The sequence below is a fragment of the Populus nigra genome, chromosome 5 (genome assembly GCF_951802175.1).
Source record: "Populus nigra chromosome 5, ddPopNigr1.1, whole genome shotgun sequence".
Classification (NCBI taxonomy): Eukaryota; Viridiplantae; Streptophyta; class Magnoliopsida; order Malpighiales; family Salicaceae; genus Populus; species Populus nigra.
In genome coordinates this window covers 7003755-7017093 of record NC_084856.1, presented here as the reverse complement: position 1 = coordinate 7017093, position 13339 = coordinate 7003755, and the positions used below count along the sequence as shown (strand labels likewise).

General features: G+C 32.3%; 2 protein-coding genes across 5 annotated transcripts; both read right to left on the bottom strand.

Annotated features, from left to right (window-relative positions):
- Nucleotides 1–3070: 3070 nt before the first annotated feature.
- On the bottom strand, nt 3071–8273 carry LOC133693962 (ubiquitin-fold modifier 1). 4 transcript variants are annotated; one of them, XR_009842210.1, is made up of 6 exons: nt 8056–8271; nt 7845–7942; nt 3912–3944; nt 3660–3756; nt 3453–3542; nt 3071–3359 (listed from the first exon to the last, which is right to left on the bottom strand). XR_009842210.1 is itself a non-coding variant. In XM_062115353.1 (5 exons), the coding sequence occupies exons 1-5, from the start codon at nt 8142–8144 to the stop codon at nt 3321–3323; spliced, it is 315 nt and encodes a 104-aa protein (XP_061971337.1). In that variant the 5' UTR covers nt 8145–8273; the 3' UTR covers nt 3071–3320. The 4 variants fall into 4 exon arrangements, 3 of the variants coding, with proteins under 3 accessions (XP_061971337.1, XP_061971338.1, XP_061971339.1); XM_062115353.1 differs by lacking the exons at nt 3453–3542; nt 3660–3756 and adding an exon at nt 3604–3659 and having other exon boundaries at nt 8056–8273; XM_062115354.1 differs by lacking the exons at nt 3453–3542; nt 3660–3756 and having other exon boundaries at nt 8056–8264.
- Nucleotides 8274–10885: 2612 nt separating this feature from the next.
- LOC133695347 (pathogenesis-related thaumatin-like protein 3.5) lies at nt 10886–12613 on the bottom strand. The gene is made up of 3 exons (XM_062117290.1): nt 12480–12613; nt 11338–12001; nt 10886–11170 (listed from the first exon to the last, which is right to left on the bottom strand). The coding sequence occupies exons 1-3, from the start codon at nt 12535–12537 to the stop codon at nt 11047–11049; spliced, it is 846 nt and encodes a 281-aa protein (XP_061973274.1). The 5' UTR covers nt 12538–12613; the 3' UTR covers nt 10886–11046.
- Nucleotides 12614–13339: the final 726 nt, after the last annotated feature.

Genomic DNA, 13339 nt, shown 5'->3' with positions numbered 1-13339 from the left:
TATTTTATCGGAGTGAGCTTGATAGGCAATATGCAATCCATATATTTTTGGAACTATTTGTTAAATAAAATAATTGAATTATTGTTGTTTGATATTTATTTAACTTATAATCTGTAGGTCATTTGGATATCTTACTCAAAAGAAAGATTGGTCGTTGCTCCAGTTGTCTGCACTAGCAAGATGGATATATAGACAAGAATGGTCCCACTAATATGTTTTGATGGTCGAGCTATATTGCTCGGATCGAGAAATGTGATAGTTCAGCTATAAACAATACATTTCAATCGATATTAATATGAGCGGTGCTTTGCATATTACTTGTAGGGGTAAAAATGATGATTACGACTAATTAGGTCAACATAGTACTTACTGACAATGAATATATGATTTGGTACATGAGTATAACAAGACAGATTATTATTCCGAATCCTGAGCAAGTTCCTTTACTTGGATATATGTAGTTCGAGTAACATGCCTAACGGATTCAACATCACGTAAGTAATAAAAAAATTTTATTTTATGATTAATACATGTTAACCATTGAGTTTTATGTATTTATCTTTTAATTGAACATTATTATTAATATTATGTTGGTTTCTTGCTACGAAAGGGTCGAGAGGTTGGATCTTATCTTCGTAGTACCAATGAAGAAAGCAAAGTTCACATCGTAGCGTTCAGGTGGTTAAATGTTTGCCGTATTGAACTTGAAACCTTTGGAGAGAGTCTAACTTTTGATAATGTCGTAGCAGAGGACAAGATCATTTAGGCAGGAGCAGGAGCAGAATCCAGTCATGCTACTGATGAACTTGGATCATCCAATAGACGACGTATGCATAGATAAATAAATGAGTTATATTTATATATTTTGGGATTACTTGAATATTATATTATTGAATTATTTTATATTCATTTTACGTGTGTATATATGTGTGCGTGCGCGCACACATTCTCAGGGCTACTTGTGATTATGGAATATGAGAATATATTGATTGTAGTTATTGTGGTTTTTTTAAGTGAGATAAAATCTTGAGTATAGTTCTTATATAGAGGAAACTCTGTCCAGATTTTGATAAAATTGTAAATATTTTAACTTTCTAAAATCATAAAGTAAATAAAATTTCAAATTAACAAAATCTTGGGTATAGTTCTTATATAGAGAAAACTCTGTCTAGATTTTGATAAAATTATAAATGTTTTAACTTTTTAAAATCATAAAGTAAATAAAATTTCAAATTAACTATGGTTTTATAAACTTTTTCAGGTTTAAAACGCGACAATGACCTAAAACTTTATAGTAACCAAAATGGTCCAACCGTTTTGGTTACAGTCCTACTATTTTATCAAACGTCGAGCAATTTTTCAAAATAAATGCGAACAGTGACATTTTAATAATATTGCGATTCAAAAACGTGATATTTCAATAATATTGTGGTTATGAATTACAATATTAGTTATTACAATTCTGAAATGCAATATATGTATTCAATTATAATATTGTATTTTTAAATTGTGAAATTAATGAAATATCACAATTTTTAAAATTATAATATCTTTAAAATATATTATTTTACCGAAAATTTTTTCAAGTGTCCAGTTTATCCGAATATCACGCAAGGGAAATGAATCACGAAGAGCCTAAATCTCTCCGAGACATGCGCTTTATCCACTTTCGCGGGATCCCAAGCAGCAATTTGGACTCGTAGGGATCTTCATTTACTAAACTACCCTCCAGTATAAGAAGTCTTTTTTTAAAAAATCTTTGAAGGTTACTTTAGCCAAACTGGACTAGCTTTTCTCTTATATCGATGAACTCGCTCACAGCTTATTTGACAAGTTGTCATATCGTGCGTGCTACTCAGCCAGTGGGGAGGGAAAAAGAAAAGAAGAGAGAAATAAGGCTTGAACAGCTATTGATAATAATGGAAGTGAAGGCCCCAGAGTTGCATGATTCCAGGCTGAAGAGGCTTGTTTAGTTTTTGAAGAGAAGATGATTTTTTATTTTTTATTGGTAGGGGCAAAGATGAAAGAAGTATTTCCTCGAGTATTATTATACAAAAAGGGTATTAGCTTAGTATTCAATAAACTATGGACTGTTATATTGGTTTCCTTTCAAAAAAACAGAAGGGTAGAGGAAGATTTTACTTGTGCATTGTTTCTCCCTTCTCCAAAAGCTTGAAATCTGCATATTATTTCTCCAGAACAAGAGCCAAAGTATTTTATGGCTGCTACTGCTCTGCAGCATCAACTCAACCTCCAAAAGGCAACTAACAACTGTGCAAAAACAACTGTCACCGAGACGAAAGTACCCGGAAATACTGGCGGGACTCCTTCCCGTTGTTGGCCCTACTAGGAGACATGAATACGTTAGTGAACGTGATGGAGTTAGTGATCAGATTCAATTGTCAATTTTTAATAGCCAAAAAATTGAAAGCGACTCTAAATGCACTTGTCCTCACTCTCTCAACCTCCCAATGAACTGACCACTGCTATGACGATATCACCGTTGTGGGCCTCGCCTCTCTGGGGCACCCCGTATCCCTCTGCCATTTCTCCTCTTTTACCGACTTGCTAGAAAGCAAATAACATGTCAAATCAAATATGTAAACACACAAACGCCCACATGCGACACATTCTCTTGTACAGTTCGGTCGGCAAGCTCACACCATCTTCAACGTGGGTGGAGGGCACGCGCAGTTTGGTCCGGAAAGAGCAAGAAAGTCAGTTCACCACTCCACCTTTGCAAGGGTCCTGGGTACTGAAAATTTTCGACTAACGACTGGGGTTCAGACCTAGGATAATGCTGAAATAGAAATTACGTTTTCCGGGAGCGACCCTTTCATGTCGTAGTGTGGGGAATCCATCAATGAGGCACATTAACTTCCACAATGGGCCTTGGTTTTAGTCTATAACCTAGATCCATCATCCAATAAGTCAAGGTAAAAAACGTACTAAAACCACTGCATCTGTATTGGCCCTGATTAGAAGTAACCACGCCTTTGACCTATAATCATTCACCCCAAGCTCAAATCTCTGATGGAATTATGGATGGACAAAATGGAAGAGAAAGGCCTAAGAAAAAGGGCAATGCGACCTTTCCATTATAATTAACTCAAAGACCATGTGTTGCAGCTACCTTTCATCTCAATTCATATTGATCATCATATCAGTAATATAATGCGCAGGAAGCAACTATCAACCCAACTTATAGAATTGGCACAGAAGAAAACAAGACACAGATTCATCAAAAAGATAAACCACTTTTTATGTCTGATGATGATCCTGTTTTCAACATTCAAAAGCTCCAACTCTATCACGGGGGATCAAGCGCAGTTCAGTACCATGTTTAAGGAAGACATTGCCTAGCCAGTCAAAATCACGTGAAACACAAATCAAGATCCTTGGCAACAGTGTAGTGCACAAATCATTACTAAAATTATATCATGAAAAGATACCTCCTAACATATGGAGCTACCATATGAGCAAGGCCTAGGGTTGAAGTGTTACGATTTAGTTTTTTTCTAAACAAATTGAGAAGTAACTCGCTGCAATCGCAAAAGCACATTATGTACTGTCAATGCACTTCTAAAGCTAAAGTGATAATACCTTAACAGAAATCTGATCACTTGCTATTGGGATGATAATAAAAGCTACTGTGTTACCTGTTGAAGACAGACCAAGGCATGAACAATAAATGATTTGTGCCTTGCTCATAATCCTAGGGGTTACTGGCAGACATTTCCTTGATATTATGGGATGCTGAAAATGGAAAAACTAGAATGTGGAGATGGGACATGAGGCATACATGCAACTTCATAATATTATGATCAATATCCATGGGGAGACACCATAAAAAGACAACGGTGAATTAACTGAAAACACAAATCTAAAAATATAAAGAGAGCATGGCATACCTGCACTTTGTTGAGGATTGATTCCCACTCCATCTGGAGAGGGAAGTCAAAACAAAAGGTTTGATGTAAGAAACAGTGAAAAATGCAAAGGAGACAAGTAATGGCTCAGACCGTATGTTCATAGAAATAATAAAGATCAATGCAGCCAATTCATTTACAAAACCAACTTGGATTTTTCCATCCTGTCAATTTGACTTGTCTAATCTCTTCATAATGCAAGGCAATTTCAGTTATGTAATCCCAAATCCCAGTGACAAGGCAACCATAAATCAGGAGCACTTTTTTTAAGGAAATCTCAAGAGTTTGCTTGCCTCTAACTCAGTTGAAAATCATCAAGGACCATCACAATAAAAAATTTCTGGTCTTACGTATGGAAAAGAGAAACGCAGACAGTGAATCATAGTTTTACTTCATGGCACTATGCCAGATCAAAGTCCAAGACAAATACAGACCAAAATAGAATTCCAGCATAACTACAGCATCACATAGAATAGTAGTCCTCAGGGTCTAGAAACAATGCAAAAGAGTTTGACTTTTCAACCATGTAAATAAGACAATCTTTTAAGGGAGTTGTTTGTTAAAAAAACAGTTTAGCAGGGACTGAACAAAAAGTTCAACAAAAATTATTTTCCAAGCTCAAAATTGATATTCAAAAACATGTGATCTATAATGAGACACTTGTTCAAGCATCTCAGTTGAGCACAAAAGCATCAAGAAAGCAGCCTTCAACTTTAAAGGAAAACAACACAGGTTTAAACATTTCATAGTTGCATAGAATTTCAGAACTTTTCTCCAAAACCATACGATGGTTAAAACAAAATATTTTAACCCAACTGAAACCCTCTATTTTTGGTTCCCGTGTCTTTCATGTGTATTTTCAGAACATGTTAGCCTGAATTCAACTTCCTTTCTATTCCAAAAATAAAGTGCACTTTCTGGTACAAGATTCATTAAACAGATAAAACACAGTATGTAAGATGAGTTTTCTAGTCCCACAAAACAACCTTTTATTTTACAAAACAAAGATCACTTTTCGAATACAAGAACAAAACAGTGCCTTAAGAGTCCTGAAACAGCTCATGCTAGCTGTTTACCAACTCCTAATTTCAGAATAAAAGAGGGTACAGGTGACAAACAAAATGAGATGAGGAGGTAATCATTAAAAAAGGAAAAGTTTTCTGGGTTAAATAGCTTAAAATGAGGTAACTTTTAGTTTTCAAATATGTTCCTCTTCAAAGGACCAAGTAGGTCCATCCCTGAGGTGTAGCAGCAGTAAACAAATATCAGATATAGGCAAAGAGCTCATCAAAATGAAAACTGTCGAGGGAGCTTTTGTAAACTAAGATAAAAACCAAGTTTTCAATTTGACAAAATCAGGAATTAAAACTAATTAAAAGGAATTCACTCCATTGTGCAATGCCAAATCCAATTGCAGGAAAAAAGTCCCAGAAAATGAGATTCCAGCGGAACAACTATTATGTCACAAAAACTAATTACTCAAGGTCTAAGGGCAATGCAAACTCAAGAAACAACTTTCCCACTGTTTAAAGAATGGTCTTTTTAGGAAAAGAGTGAAAAGCCAGATTAAGGAGGAGAAAATAGAAAAAAAAATAAAATTGGGATGAGATTACTTTCCAACTCAAATTGGTTTTCAGGGAAACCAGTATAATATAGAATACAACATTTGTGCAAGTCTCTGTTATGCATATACGCATCACTAGAAAAAGCTTCAACTTGAAAAAAAAGGCCATTTTAAGTTTTCTTGTTTCTCAGTTGCATAGATTTAGGAGCATTTTCCCTATAAATTTAGGAGGCTAAAAGCAATATGTTAACCAGCATGATAAGAAAATAGAAATGAAACAGTCCTTAAGAGTCCTAAAACAGCACATACCAGCTGTTAAGCAACTATGAGTAACAGATAAAACAGAAGAAGAAGATGAAAAGTAAAACAAGAAAAGTACTTAGAGGCCAAAAGTAATATGCTACGAAAAATTGTTTAAACATAAAATTTGAATTTGTCAACAAACAGCTCGCCCAGTTGAAAATCATAGAGGATCTCATGAAAATTGAGATTTTCCAGTTCATATATGTATATATATATATAAGATCAAAATGTAAAACAAGCAATTCTGGAAAACTAATAAAAAAAAATCCACTCCATCACACGGTCAAATCAAATTCCAACATGGGCATCTATTTGAAAATAGAATTCCATCAGAACAAGTATTACATCACATAGATTTTGCCAGGGTGTAAAAACAATGACAAAATAAAGAAAAACTCGACCTCCAAACCATGTAAATAATAATCTCTAAAAAGGGCGGAAAACAAAACAACAATTTAGCAGAGAGCAACAGCAAAACTAAAAATAAAAATAAAAATAGTAAGATAATTTTGAAAGGTGAAATTGGTGTTAAGAGAAACCACAAGTGATCTATGATTTAATATTGGTTCAGCTGTCTTAGTTAAAATCCTATTTGTTTTTGAGTTTCAAAAATGTTTTTGAAATTTTTTTGTTTTTTTCTTTGCTTTAAATAATTTTTTATGTTTTCAAATCGTTTTGATATGCTGATATAAAAAATAAAATTTTTAAAATAAAAAAAATATTATTTTGATGTATTTTTAAGTAAAAAACAATTTAAAAAATAACATCTACCGCAATACTAATTGGTCTCTTAAATATGCATCATTAGAGTGACATTTTGTCACTTTGTACATGCATATAGTTACCGTGTTTGTTTTTCACTAGTTTTTGCGTTTACCATGAAACAAACGTAGTAAGGTATTTGGTAACAAATCAAACTGCGTTTTGTATTGCGGGGCTCACTAAAAAAATAGAGTTTGAAATGCAATTTTTGTGAATCAGTTTTTTTCTTTTTTAACTGAGTTCCGTAAAACCCTGTTTGTTTTTTGCGTTTCAAAAGCGCTTTTGAAAAAATTCAATTTTTTTTTCTTTGCTTCAAATTGATATATTTTTAGTGTTTTCAGATCATTTTGATGCTCTGATCTCAAAAATAATTTTTAAAAAATAATAAAAAATATTATTTTGATGCATTTCCAAGTAAAAAGCACTTAAACATGTTTTTATACATGTTTTCACCAAACATTTTATACATGTTTTTTGCTACACATAAACTTCAACTATAATTTTTACCAAACACGTATCTAAATCCAACTAATCACAACTAAACACACCTTTTTCAAACTAGTTAGTGAGTTTGTTTTTGAAGTAGCTTTTGCGGTTGTGGTTTTAAAAAAATATGGTTAGTTGGATTTAGATACGTGGTTGCGGTTGCTTTTCAAAGTGCTTTTTATTTACAAATGCATCAAAATATATATTTTTTATTTTTTAAAAATTATTGTTGATATCAGCGCATCAAAATAATCTGAAAATAAAAAAAAATATTAATTTGAAATAAAGAAAAAAATAAAATAAATTTAAATTTTTTTCAAAAGCGCTTTTGAAACGTAAAAACAAACAGGCTCAGTTAAAAAAAAATGTAAAAATTGCTTCACAAAAACTACATTTCAAACTCAATTTTTTAATGAGCCCTGCACTACAAAATGTAATTTGATTTGTTACAAAAAAATTTTACTGTGTTTATTGCACCGCAAACACAAGAACAATTGCAAAACAAACATGTCCTTACGTTTTTTAAACCACAATAAAACAAAACCACCTACAAAACACACTCTTAACGTATACCATAATTATCTTATACTCAATGCTTTTGTTTCCAACATAATCTCATGAGGCTCTTATCAAATTATTTCAAACTCTTATGTCCTCTTATTTTTTGCTGCTCTCATATTTTTACACGCATTTTCTCATTGCATGTAATAAAGTAACTATAAACCGATGCATTTTTTCTTATTATTAATAATAATATGTAAAACAAAATTATAAGAAGAAACACAAAAGAAGAGAAGTACCGTTGGTGATGATAGCGCTGGTTTGGGGAGGAACTTTGAATTCCTCGGCAGCGAATTTCAAAACGGCCGTGAACGGGGCTGCTTCCGGTACGCTAAATCTGGAATTTCAAAATTAGCACATTGAATTAAAAGATAAACCACAATTAAGAAACTCAACAGCGAATCAAAAAGGAAAAAAGAAAATTAAAGAAACTGAAACGAATTAACGCACACTTTGAAAGGGAGTTTTGGATCGGAGGTGAGCGTAACTTTGAACGACACTTTTCCACCACCAGCAGCTGCAGCACCGCCACTCGCCATTTTTTATTCTTCTTCTTCTTCTTTTCCAACTTTATTGTTGATGTTTTTCTTCTCCGTTCGGAGGGGCTGGTGAGAGATCTTACCGCGTTTTATAGACGCACTGCTTGTATAGGATGGGTCCTGCGTACGAGGGTGTTTGTTTTGTTTTATTTTTTATTTTTATTTTTAATTATTGATTTTTAATGTTATTTTTATGATTTGAATGTGATGTTATTAAAAAAATTTAAAAAATATTTTTTTTAAAATAATACATCATATTACTAGACACATATGTCTAATGAACAGTATATCAAAATTAAACGCTAAGGACAATTAATTTTTTTACATTTCTCTGTGTAGTTTTAAGATTACATGTATATTTAATAATGTAGTGTACGAATACTTATTTTTAAAATAACAGCTTGTAGAATCATAAAAGCAAGCCTGAGTAAAAAACAAAATAAAACTTATGTATTTAATTTTTTTTATGTGTTAGAAAAGAATATAATAATATTCTATTTAATGCTGCTATAAAAAACTTTTCAAAATTTATTTTTTTTATCGATTATAAAAAAATTAATTGGCAGGTAAAACAATGAATAAAATTATGGAACCAAAATGCATTTTTTTTTTGTTAAAACTTCTTTAGTGATTCATGTAATTTTGTTTACAAAAAATAATATAGTTTTTTTTTTAAAAAAAGAAGCATAGTTCATTAAACAAAAAGCAATAGACATTCAAGAAAAAAATATTTTTAATGAAATTCATTTTCATAGAATATTCATGATGAAAAAAATGTGTAGCAGGTACACAGAACAATGAGAAAAATGATGGTTAACATTATATAAAAAAGGCATGAATCTTATTAAAAAATAAATATCAAATTGATTGAAATCTATGGAAATGACATCTTAAATACAATCCTATTTATTTAATTATAAGAAAATAATAATAAAGGGCTATAAAAAAATAGTGCTTGCTAATTTAATAAAAAAATATTATGATCTGATTTGAAAATAAATTTAAAATTAAATGGTATTTAATAAAATAACATCCTAAAAATAAATTTATTTATTTTATTTTAAAAAAATAATTTTTTTTAAATAAGACTTGTAAAAATAGCCCCGGTAACCTTAGAATATTGGGCCAGTTTATGGTCTAGAAAAAGCATGTCAAACACATGTGTGCCAGTAAGGACAAGCCCACTTTTTTTTTTTTTTTTTTTTTTTTTTGGGACGACGTGTGTTTTTGTTTTGTTAAATATCAAATTACAATGCATCGTTTATGGTTGAACTCTACCCGTTTAAGGCACCCAAAAAGATGGTATTTGTCTATTTGACTTCTATATTAATTTTTTTAATCTTTATTTTAATTAAAAATATCTAAGAAATACTCTAAAAACATTAATAAACTCATGTTACATGAGCATTTAATCAGTTAAAAAAATAAAAATTTAACATAATTCAAAAGCTTTTTTGAGCTCTTGGTTTTTGAAAGAATAAGGAATAAAAAACATCTAATTATAATTTTTCTTGTTAAATAGAACTTATTGATATTAAAATTAATTTTTTTATTATTGGAATATGATAAATTAATATTTTTCTACGTGGAGTCACTATTTTTCAATTATCTTTTCTCTTTCCTTTAAAAGTCAAGAACTGAAAAATAAATAATATAAAATTTTAGAATAAAATTAAAATTCTAAAAATTATAGCGACCGAAAGATACAATTATAATTCACTAGTTATTCTAGATGCTCTCCAAATCTGAAAAAAACTGGAGATTATTTGTATTCCTCAGAAACCCCCACCCACATCATCTTTCAGTATTTTTTGGCCTATTATTGGCCAAAGTACTTAGATGCTAGGTCCAATGTGAGTAGGATTACTTAGCCATGTTTCATAATTAGAAAAATGAGCATCGTGGAAATACATGTCACTCAACAAAAGAAAAGATAAAAATTCTTTAAAAAGGCCTGACTTAAAACAATAATTAAAAAAAAATTACATTGTTGCCACCTTGTCAAATTTGACCCAATGTAAGCAACAAAATTAATTTTTGTAATTTTTTTATATAAAATTTAGCATTAATTCAACACAGAGATATTCTTTTAACATTATAACAACCTAATAACAAAAACACATTGAAAGAAATTATAAAGCCATATTTTAATTTAATGCAATGCCAAAGGACAAATTTGAAGAAAAAACTTTTTATGATTATAATAGAAAAAATATATTAAAAGGATAACAAAATAGTATTGGAATTTACAATGTTTCTTTTTATATTTGTTTGGGCTACTGATATATATTAATTTTCTAATACGAAGGTTTAGGCGAGTTGGAATGCTAGTAGGACCAAGGTTGTCAATTATATTATGGTTGATGTGTTTTAGAGCATTTTACCATTCTGTCTTTTCTTTTTTTCTCTCTCTATATATATAAAACATGATTTCAATTTAAATATAAAAATAAATTAATTTTAAATTATATAATAAAAATATAATAAAAAGTGTCTAAATATAATTTTAAATTTTAAAATATTTCTAAATATTCAAGATAATTTTTTTTTATTTAAAGTAATTCAATCCAAATAATAACGGATAAAAGTTTTCAATAGTAATGTTTGCCGATATTGCAGTAGGGTAGCGACGCTAATTAAATAAATTCCCTGGCCTCCTTCTCCCTCTGCTGGGGGCGATGTACAAAAGGATAAACCAGACGCCATTCTTTTTTTCTTTTTGAAGAAATAACAAATTAAGCTGAAATAAATAGAATGAGCAAATCTGTATTTACATTCAATTCGGAAATACTTCCTCTCGCGAAGAGAAGATTAAATCGGTATTAAAATTGTACAAGGTGAAGCTCATAAAAAATGAGGCTTCAAAAACCGAAAACGTGTTCTTCTTGCTTAGAATCCATTATCAGAAGGCAAGTAACAGTGGGAATACGAAAACGAGAGCCCACCATCTCTCAATCAGTGATTTTAAGCCTCTTGATCCACTGCAAATAAGCTTGTTATTATGGTAGGTGCAAGCCTCTCGCTTCCTGAAATCAAAACCAAAAGGTACATATGTTTATACCGAATCCAAAAACTTTAATAAGACAGAATTTCTCTTATTCTTATAGGGATTCTTCTGCTTATATATATCCATGGATAATATATAGGAAAGAAGCTGAAAATCTTAATATATGTGGTCGTCCTGTTTACTAACCTGGATGAGCAAAAGGTGATGACATAATCTGTTCCTGCGCACGTACAAATACTGGTAGGATCATCATATGCATAGCTATAAGCAGTGGGGCAAGCTTCTTTGAACTTCTTTGAATAAAATGTAGGTTGGCACACCCTAGGGTTTCCATAAAGTCCCCTGCAACAATATTCATCCGTGTTGAACACATCACAAGCGCTTCGACAACCGATGACCTTTCCCTTGGACTTAACAGCCAGCTCTGAAGGGCAAGTATCCCTCAAATCTGCATCACAGCCAGCAACACTGCAATTTCCTTTACCATTGATCGGCGTAACAGTTATTGGCAAGTTAAACCCGTCGACAAGGCTGACATCGTAAAAGTCGAGTGTTGTTAGGGTAAATTCAGCAAGTGAGGCAGGGGTTTCACCTGAGGCCCTGCATTTCAGGAATGAACCACAGGTCCCAGTCTTGCATGAACCGTTCCCATTTTTGTCAAAACTACAGCCTGTTCTACCCCATATCCGGCCACTCCAGCCAACCGGAGCATTTAAAACACTAGATTGGCCTGGTTTCAACTCAAATCCACCACCATTGAAGTTCTCACCTGGGAAGATACCCGGCCATACCGTTTCTTTGCAATAATTAGTTATGGTGAAGACTCTCAGACTCTCCATCATTTTTGGCCCTGTCCATCCGGGGAAATTGAGTTAAGAACAGGAAAATATTAGTGCTGTGTTTTTTGAGTTTTTGTGAGGGACCCTACCATAAACCCTTGGTTTGCTACACTATCAAACTATTACTAGTGCTTCTCCAGGGTTTCATTTTTGTTTTTAGTGGTGGTCTCCACCATAAACCCTTGGTTTGCTACATTGTCAAATTATTATTAGTACTTCTCTATGGTTTTATTTTTGCTTTTAGTGGTGGATACACCATTAAAACTAAAAATAAAAAAAACTAAAAATAAAAGAGTAGACAAACACTAAAAGCAAAAATAAAAATCTAGAGAAGCACTGGCAGTAGTTTGATTCATTGTATAGCAAACCAAGTGTTTATAACATTAAAGAGGTTGTACTAAACCAAGCATGGCATAACAATATAAATCAATAGATCTAGCTAATTAATTAATGAAACAAAGAGCAAAACTGATAATGATTAACGTTTACCTGATGAAACCACGAGTAGAATCAGCAACAGCAGTAGATTCAGATTAAGACGTGCCATGCCTCTTTGCTTGTTTCTTTCTGTGGAGGTAAAGAGTGAAAATGGAACGCAGCATATAAAGCAGCGTGGTGAAGAATACGTGTGGAGGGAGGGACAGTAAAATTAAAATATTAGTCCCATTGTAGGAAGGATTTAGAGCAAAGCCGGTATGATTCTTTCCCTAATTCTTTCATGCAAGTTTAATCGAGGTTCCATTCATTCCTTTTTCTTCACTTTTACTTTTCAGTCGTGCATCAAAGTGATAAGTGGATCTGTAACCCCAAAAAGAAGTCACCAGTGGATCACCGGAATCTGCCACATCGGAAAAACTAATCTGTAACCTTCTCCGCACAGGTATTCATCATTTGCCTTTATGATTTATACATTGCCATTGTATTAGTACTTCGAATCCTACCATTATGCACTTTTCAGAATTCCAGTTTTCCCTATGATACAGAAGTTCTCAAACCCATCTTCCAAACCAATCAACAATTTTTCTGAACATTAGGAAATGAATAGGAAGTTGCTTGTAAGCCGGGCTTGCATGTGTGTGATCCGATTGCTTTTGCTTGCTTGCTATGTGTATTCCTCGTATGCTTTGGCTTTGCTACAGTTAATTGTCCACGTGGACATGTGGCTGAAAAGAAGTAATTATAATGGGCCGGTTGGTGCAGATCCTTTCCTTCATGACTTTTTTCAGTCCCTCCTACTAAAGATTTGGACAGCTTCAGGGTAAGTAAATGTTGCCAAATTATAGGCATGTATACATGTAGTTTACACTTTGCACAGAAAACCTTCCCAAAACTAGTGAATACCTCGGAAT

What these genes read in the sequence shown, in the direction of transcription:
- LOC133693962 (XM_062115353.1), bottom strand. Translation starts at nt 8,144, where the DNA reads ATGGCGAGTGGCGGTGCTGCAGCTGCTGGTGGTGGAAAAGTGTCGTTC. An exon ending in CCAAAACTCCCTTTCAAAGT is followed by an intron (nt 7,943 to 8,055) that starts GTGCGTTAATTC and finishes TTGAAATTCCAG; the next exon opens with ATTTAGCGTACCGGAAGCAG. An exon ending in CAATCCTCAACAAAGTGCAG is followed by an intron (nt 3,660 to 3,911) that starts GTATGCCATGCT and finishes TGTCTTCAACAG; the next exon opens with GTAACACAGTAGCTTTTATT.
- LOC133695347 (XM_062117290.1), bottom strand. Translation starts at nt 12,537, where the DNA reads ATGGCACGTCTTAATCTGAATCTACTGCTGTTGCTGATTCTACTCGTG. An exon ending in TCTACTCGTGGTTTCATCAG is followed by an intron (nt 12,002 to 12,479) that starts GTAAACGTTAAT and finishes CCGGATGGACAG; the next exon opens with GGCCAAAAATGATGGAGAGT. An exon ending in ATCACCTTTTGCTCATCCAG is followed by an intron (nt 11,171 to 11,337) that starts GTTAGTAAACAG and finishes TTTTGATTTCAG; the next exon opens with GAAGCGAGAGGCTTGCACCT.